The sequence below is a fragment of the Grammomys surdaster genome, unplaced genomic scaffold, assembly GCF_004785775.1.
Source record: "Grammomys surdaster isolate TR1022 unplaced genomic scaffold, NIH_TR_1.0 126271, whole genome shotgun sequence".
Lineage (NCBI taxonomy): Eukaryota > Metazoa > Chordata > Mammalia > Rodentia > Muridae > Grammomys > Grammomys surdaster.
In genome coordinates this window covers 6,949,328-6,957,500 of record NW_021621071.1, presented here as the reverse complement: position 1 = coordinate 6,957,500, position 8,173 = coordinate 6,949,328, and the positions used below count along the sequence as shown (strand labels likewise).

The window sequence follows — 8,173 nt, the reverse complement described above, 5'->3', positions numbered from 1 at the left end:
GATGAGAAATGTGAGATGCTGTCCCTTAAGCCAGTGTCTAGACTAGACAATGTCTCCTTTCCTCCGTTGCAGGTCACCGACACTGCCTCACTTCGGTTGTAGCTGTACTTTCCCACTTCTGAGGCAAGCCCACGGTCCTGTAGCAGCAATGTGCTCATGGGGCAAAGAACAGGTCTTTTCTGAATGGCCATGTGTGGTGGGTACTACTCCTTGTGGCCCAGCAATGTGGCAGGCAGAAGTGAAACAAGAATGAAATTAGTCAGTGCCACTCAGTTAGTCAGGATTCTTCATAGTGAGACTGCCTGGCAACACTTTGACTGTGGCCTCAACTGTATAGTTCTTCGTTGAGCTGATGCCATCTTAGCCTTCTGTTTGGAGCAATATCATCACAGGGGTGATTGGATCATCACTGGGTAGATATTTGGGAGACAAAACCTGATCATGCCTTTTCTTCTTTAGGAGCTTTTGCCACCATCTACCCGTGAATCAATCAGTCCTTCCTTACACAGTGTGTTCCACATTAACAACTGAAGAGGAAAAATGGCCACCAGAGTATATATGGCAGTTTAATTAACAATGTTTAAAAAAATTGGAAACGGGCATGGAGAAATGGCTCAGCAGTTAAGAACCCTGGCTGCTCTTCCAGAGGACCCAACCCCCAGCACATACATAACGGCTCACAAATGTCTGTAACTCCAGTCCTAGAGGACCTGACACATTTTTCTGGCCTCTTAGGAGTTCTACACACATGTGACGCACCGATATACTTGCAGGCTAAACACCCACAGATACAAAATATTACAAATGATTTCTTTTGGGCCAGAGAGATGGCTCAAAGGTTAAGAGCACTGGCTACTCTTCCAGAGGTTATGAGTTCAATTCCCAGCACCCACATGATGGCTCACAACCATCTGTGATGGGATCTGATGCTCTCTTCTGATGTGGCTGAAGACAGCGACTGTGTACTCATATACATAAAATAAATAAATAAATAAATAAATAAATAAATCTTTAAAAATGAATTTCTTTTAAATTTGGAAACACACCAAATCCCTACAATAAATGGCAGAGCTAAGCAAATCTACACGCTGCAATACTCTGTACCCTTCTGAACTGATACGACTCTATTTTATATTGAGACACAAGCGTGCGTTTGAGGACGGGAGAATGAAGACTTAGTAAAAAGACTCAGTGAATGACATATTTTCAGCTGGGACAAATTGGGGCTGTACACGGTGACAAAATAGCAAAAGAAAAAAGTAGACAAGTGTTTGATACTGTGTGTGAGTAAGAATTTAAATCGGGGAAAATATGTCACTTCTTCTGGTATTTGGGGATGATTAAAAAAAAAATAGTGGATACAGATAAAAGCCATAAGATTTCAGTGCAGCCCCGTGGGCTAAGGACAGGGTGACAATTTACTATGGATTGTCAGTGATTAGATCAATTGGACTGAGAGCTGGGGCCTTGAGAGCCTGCTGAGGCTGAACTTAGCGTGCTCATGTGACCACACAGCCCTTGGCTACAGCAGCTCATAGTGGTAAAGAAACCAGGGCAGAAAGAGAAGAACCCTTTTAACCGAGAGGGAAAAACTGGTCAGACTTGATCAAGCAGAGTACCAGTGTGATGTCAAATTGACCATGTGTGGGGTTTCAAAGAGGCCTCGAGACCCAGATACAATTCTCTTCTCTTTATTGGTATTGTGTGTGGTCAAAGGCTTTTGATGTTTGTTTGTTCGTGCGTTGTACTGGGGAGTGTACTTAGGGTTTCATACGTGGAAGGCAAGCATCTTCCCGTGGAGTTGCATCCCCCTGCTTTCTGATTGACTTCCTGATTTTGAGACAGGATCTCACTAACTTGTCTGCTTGGCAGGATTCGATGTGGTCAGAGCAGGTCTTGAACTTGAGTCCCTCCTGCCTCGGCATCCTGACGATCAGGATGACAGCTATTAGGTGCACAGGTTACTGTGGTGTCTGTAATTTGGTAACATCTAATATCTAAATCACATTCTGTTCCTGCCTGTGAACAATATTACGGGGAACTGACTTCTTACGACCTCTGCAGGTTTTCTTTCTTTGTAAGTCTACAGCCTCAATCATGGCTTATCCCGGGTTGACCAGGCTCTAAGAAAAAAAACGGTTCACGTTTTCCAGACTCATGCATAATCTGAGGGTCATTTTACTCGTTTGCTGGGAGAACCTTCACAGCCAATGGGATCTTATTTATATTGGCTTGTTTGTGAGTTCTCTTCCCACCAAGGAAACCAAGCATAAATTAGAAGGTTGTCTCTGTGTAAGTGTAATAAATTGCTGGTATAGGGGACAGGTCTTAATTTTTATTTATAAATTCAACTCTCTAGAACTCTTGAATTCTCCCTCCATGCCGACTCCTATAAAGATCTGGCTTACACATCACCTATTCCATGAATTTCCTCCTACCCATGAGCTTTAGGGAAAAATTAGTCTCTGTGTCTGCTAGCATAGCCTTGTGTTCCAGTAATTACTCATGTATTTGTTTCCAGCACGATTTCAGAAACTGAGATGGGGACTTTTATCTGTTTTGGTTTCCTCAAGGTCTAGCATATAATGTGCTCTCTAGACAGCTTCTCCACTCATTTCAAAATTGGATTTTGCTCAAGTGTGGTAAAATATGACTTTAATGCCAACACTCAGGAGGTAAAGGGCAGATGATGTTTGTGAGTTCAAAACCAACAAGGGATACCTAGTGAGGCCCTGCTTCAAAACAAAAACAAGAAAGAATAATAAAATAAAGTTGGGTTTAGTTAAATATAGATGTATAGAGATACTGAGAATAACTGAGGTTGGAATGAGAGACCCCCTTCCCATTCTAAACTTTCTTTCCTTTCCTTTCCTTTCCTTTCCTTTCCTTTCCTTTCCTTTCCTTTCCTTTCCTTTCTTCTTTTTGGTTTTTGGTTTTTTGTGGTTTTTGGTTTTTGGTGGTTTTTGGTTTTTGGTTTTTCAAGACAGGGTTTCTCTGTATAGCACTGGCTGTCCTGGAACTCACTCGGTAGACCAGGCTGGCCTCGAACTCAGAAATCCGCCTGTCTCTGCTTCCCAAGTCCTGGGTAAGTTTTCATTTTTTCTTTTAAATTTTTTAAAGTTTTACTTGTAAGTGTGTGTGTGTGTGTGTGTGTGTGTGTGAGAGAGAGAGAGAAAGAGAGAGAGAGAGAAAGAGAGAGAGAGAGTGTCTGTGTGTCTGTGTGTCTGTGTGTCTCTGTGTGTGTATGTATGTGTCATAAGTGAGTACTGGATCCCTCAGAGCTGGGGTTATAGGGAGTTATGAGCCATCGAACATAGCCATTGGATACAGAACACAGGTCCTCTGTAAGAGCAGGAAATGCTCTTAACCACTAAGCCATCTCTCCAGCTACTGCTGTAGAATGTCACCCAGATGTACCTGCTTATCTGTGTTTGCTGGCATCACCCTCTCTCTGCATGTATACCCCACGGTGTCTCTTCCTTTTGGCAAATAGTCTGACCTTCTTTTCGAGCATATTGACTCTATGTTCCTATTCCACGCTTCACTTGTCTTCTTTGCTCTCCCTGCCCTTCCAGCTGCTTTCCACCATTATTGCTCCGTGAATATAAATCTGGCCACATGGATTTTGTTAGAAACATAGAACCCCAGAACCCCAAGACTATCAAACCCAAATCTACCTTCTAAAGAAAAGCCATAGTGATCTATATCACCTTAGAGTTGGAGAGGCTCTGCCTTAAATCTCTGGCAATGACTACTGTCCTAGCTCATGACCTCCCGACTCCCTGGTCTCCTATCATCCTTTAGGCATCAGCCTCCCCTGTATTAGTCATCCGTAACTAGTATATAAATATAATATAAAGCTGGGCGGTGGTGGTGCAGCTTTATATTAATCCCAGCACTTGGGAGGCAGAGGCAGGCAGATTTCTGAGTTCCAGGCTAGCCTGGTCTACAGAGTGAGTTCCAGGACAGCCAGGGCTACACAGAGAAACCCTGTCTCAAAAAACCAAAAAAAAAAAAAAAAAAAAAAGCAGAGACAGCCATCCTTTCTGTTGGATCACATTCCTTAGAATTTATGAGCTGGGCTTAATAGTGCATACCTCTAGTCACAACACTCTGTTCAGCATCTCTGTGAGCCCAAAGTCAGTCTGGTCTGTATAGCAAGTCTTCTAAGTCTTCTAATGCCTGTTTACTGTTGGTATGTCTTCTATAAAAATGAGACATTTCAGTGGTGGATTAGAACACTTACCCAGTAACCATGAGGCCAGGGTTTGATTCCCAGGGCCACAATCAACCAACAGAGATGAAAAAAAAAAATACTTCATCTGTGCCTCTGTATTGTCCAGCTCTGTTATGGATCAGGGCTTTCCCCCTCTTTCCTCGAACGCTGTACTCTGAGGACACCAGTGGGTCCAAAGACCCACTGTCCTCTCCTCCATGAAGTGTGTCTGCCTGCCAGTGTCCAGGGCCACTAGTATTAAAGGCTAGAGATTTCATCGATCGATACTCAGACTTTCTGATTCTTCAACTGTCTCAGGGTCCAGGGTTTTTCTAGCTCGCTCTCTGCAGATAGCCAGCACTCTCCACAGCCCCCCCCCACCCCACCCTTGCAGGGATGGCTATTATCCTCCAGCCTCACTAAAGGAAACTGAAAATGATCCAGATATTGGAGGCGACAGAAAAAAATTAGATCCAAGAAATTATGAGTTACCAAGTACACTCACTGGGAAAGCTTAAAAGGAAGATGAGGCTAGATCTTGAGGAGACGGAGTTAAGGCTCACACTAAATCACTCGGTCCTGATGTCCGTCAAGCTGCCTACTCTACACTACAGCAGTGTTCCGGCATCCTCAAATCTAGGACCTGGAACCGTAGCAGAAACTGCTGTATCTGCTGTATCTGTATTGGTCAGAAGCAATACTTAGAGGAACAGGATGATGGGACCCGCGTAACTTCTCCTACCCATGCGCATTGAATTGTGGACTCCGAATTTATATTCCAAAGCCTAGATGCGAAGCGGTCTGACAGATGTACTGGTTCTGTTTGTTCATTTGTTTTAACTTTGTACTTGTTGATTACCACGATGTTACGAGCGAGGAGTGCCCATTAAGGCAACCTCCAAATTCTCCACAGAAGGGGTAGGGCTAATGAAAGATCTGGGGTTCTAACCACTCTCCCCATATAATGGAGACTTCTAGAATGTCACGGCACGACTTAGAATGCCTCTGTAGGTTTCATTGTATTCTTTGTTCCTCAGAAGCTAGCCTCTCAATCCAGTCCACGAGTACCAGGAAGGAGAATCATTCGGGATAGTCTAGAAAGGGCCTACGGCACTCAGAAACGTCAGAGCCTCCCTCCCTATGAAAATCATTGCTTTCTGTGCCTTTGTCTTGTTTGTTTTGTTTGGGGTATTTTCTTACCTATCAGAAGTGGCACGCCTTCCCTCTCATACCTCAGATCGGATCAGATGCTTACGGGATCAGGCTCCGCCTATAGTACTGCAGTAGCAGAGAACACAAACACAGACTTCTGAGGAGGACAGGGTCTAGATTGCTGTGGGCCGGCTCTAGAACCTCTATGGTGAGTAAACTTATTAAAAAATATGTCCACCCCCTTGAACTCGAGTTTCATCTGAGAAGTAAGGATAGTGGAGTTACCGTGACATGAACTTGACTCTTGCATAGAGCGGAGGGACCTGGGGTCTGGAGATGCAGCTCAGAGGCTAAGCACACTGGAGAACCCATGTCCGATTCCCAGCACCCACACGGTGACAGCCCACAATAATCTGTAACTGCAGTTCCAGACAATCTGAGGCGCTCTTCTGGCCTCTGAGAGCACCAGACATGCACATGGTGCAGAGGCAGACATGCACTCCAAACACCCATACACATAAAATATATTTTTTTTAAAAAGTAAGAGGATTTAAGGAAATGTTTTTCATATAAACACATATGCACATTCAAAGTAATTAGCCTGTTATTACTACTCCATTTTGTCACACATTTAAAAAAATGTATTCTCCCAGGAAGCCTCATCACTAGCCAAGAGAATCCCTTTTTTAAGGGTTATTGAGTACACATTTCACCTGTGAATTCATACCATTGGCTGGTCCCTCAGTTGCTATTTTGCTTACCCTCCCTTCCTGGAGCTGGAGAGCAAATCGGGGCTTGATGTATCCTAAGTAAACATTCTGTCATTGAGCTACGCTCCAACCCTTGTATTTTCTTTTGACATGAAGTAATATTCTGTATATTCTGGATATTATAGTTGGTTAGTTATATTGACATTTTTGACATTTTTTGAACATTTCCTATTCACAGAAGATACAACAATGAAGTAAATAATGAACAACAACCAAAAACCCCACTTGAAATCCGTGAAGCATTTCACATTCTAGTGTAGACATGGAAACAATAGGCAGAATTTATTGTGTATTAAATTTTATCTTCCCTGTAATGAACGCCATAGAGGGCAAAGTAGGGATGAAGGATGGTGGGTCTGGGGTAATTTAAAATGGTGGTCAGGAAGGTCTCACTGAATAACATTCTTAAGGTTAGAAAGCAGATCTTCGAGATAGGTAGTGGAAGACACCTTAGGGGCCAGGTGTGGCGGTAAGCGGACCAGCAGTTCAAGGTTGTATATTGTTGAGTGACCTGGGCTCAAGAGAAAGGAAGGAAGGGAGGGAGGGAGGGAGGGAGGGAGGGAGGGAGGGAGGGAGGGAGAGAGGGAGGAAAAGAAAGAAAGAAATGAAGGAAAGAAGGGAGAGAGGGGAAGAGGGGAGGGAGGAAAGAGGGAAAGAAAAAGAAGAGAAAGAGAGAGAAAGAAAGAAGGCAGACAGGCACTAGATGAGTAGTGGTGGCTACAGCAGTCGGGAGGCAGAGGCATGAGGATCTTTGTGAGTTAGAGGCCAACCTGATCTTCAGAGTGTGTTCCAGGAAAGCCAGAGCCACACAGAGAAACCTTGTCTCTAAAAGCCAACCAGCCAACCAACCAACCAACAACAACAAATCAATAAATAAAACATTGATAAAAACAACAAAGATCTAAAGTCCAAGGAACACAAAACTAACACACACCCAAAGTCCTTGAAGTGACAGCACAAATGAATGTTTAAGGAATGCGGAAGATGTCACAGTGGCCTCAGCCAAGGGAGAAAGCTGTGAGTTGTCACAGCAGAGATTCGGAGATTCGCAGTTAGGGGGTGAGCTAAGCTGAGAGTGCAAAAGGAATGCTGGGAAGGAGGCTGTTACAGTGACAGCTCTTTCCTTCTTGGTGGAACGGGAAGCTATTTGAAGAAAGGAAAGTTTGAGCAAAGGAAAGGTGCAACACCATTGTTTTTAAAAAATATATATCCAAAATGTGTTTATTGGGAAGGTTCCCACTCATCTTCAATCAGGGGCTTTCAGTTCTGCTTTCTCCTGAAGGAGCATCCTTCTGTCAGCCTTGCTTTTCCACCTGTAGGCTGACATAGGACAGTGGAGCAGCCAACATACAAGACTACCATTTGTGCATGGCTAAAGACTGTGGTGATTTTATAGCATCCTGGGCATTTCACATCCATAAAGTAGGAATTGGGGCTCTGCACCAGGCGCTTTTTCTTTTTTTCTTTTTCTTTTCTTTTATTTTAAAGATTTATTTATTTCATTTATATGAGTACACTGTAGCTGTCTTCAGACACACCAGAAGAGGGCATCGGATCCCATTACGGATGGTTGTGAGCCACCATGTGGTTTCTGGGAATTGAACTCAGGACCTCTGGAAGAACAGTCAGTGCTCTTAACCTCTGAGCCATCTCTCCAGCCCCAGGCACTTTTTCTTGTGTTTCCTCTTCTCCTCCTCTGGAGAGGGATGAAGGAGATCCTTTGTGAGAGGCATGTTCTCGTAGGGAGGTTAGGAACAACACCATTGCTTTTTAAAAAGCCTGCTGGGAGGTATAAATAGGAGTAAAGTCAATGGCTTTCAAAATAACCCGGGTGAAGATAACGGGCGGCTTGAACTAGGCCATAGAGATAGAGGTGGCAAGTCCTGATTAAAGAGAGTTAAAAGACAACCCGTCATCTGCGCCCCACCTGAAGGGGAATAGCATTCACTGGGTAGTTTTTGATTAACTCTTGTTTTTCTGGTCTAGGAAAAGTTTCACCAAAAATGCTGAAGAATTCAGACTAAGGGCAGAGCAA

General features: G+C 43.8%; 1 protein-coding gene across 2 annotated transcripts; it reads right to left on the bottom strand.

Annotated features, from left to right (window-relative positions):
* Positions 1–7,341: 7,341 nt before the first annotated feature.
* Positions 7,342–7,899, bottom strand: LOC114613731 (40S ribosomal protein S27-like). Of its 2 annotated transcripts, none has more exons than XM_028759099.1 (2): positions 7,807–7,899; positions 7,342–7,588 (listed from the first exon to the last, which is right to left on the bottom strand). In XM_028759099.1, the coding sequence occupies exons 1-2, from the start codon at positions 7,869–7,871 to the stop codon at positions 7,399–7,401; spliced, it is 255 nt and encodes an 84-aa protein (XP_028614932.1). In that variant the 5' UTR covers positions 7,872–7,899; the 3' UTR covers positions 7,342–7,398. The 2 variants fall into 2 exon arrangements, with proteins under 2 accessions (XP_028614932.1, XP_028614931.1); XM_028759098.1 differs by having other exon boundaries at positions 7,342–7,612; positions 7,807–7,871.
* Positions 7,900–8,173: the final 274 nt, after the last annotated feature.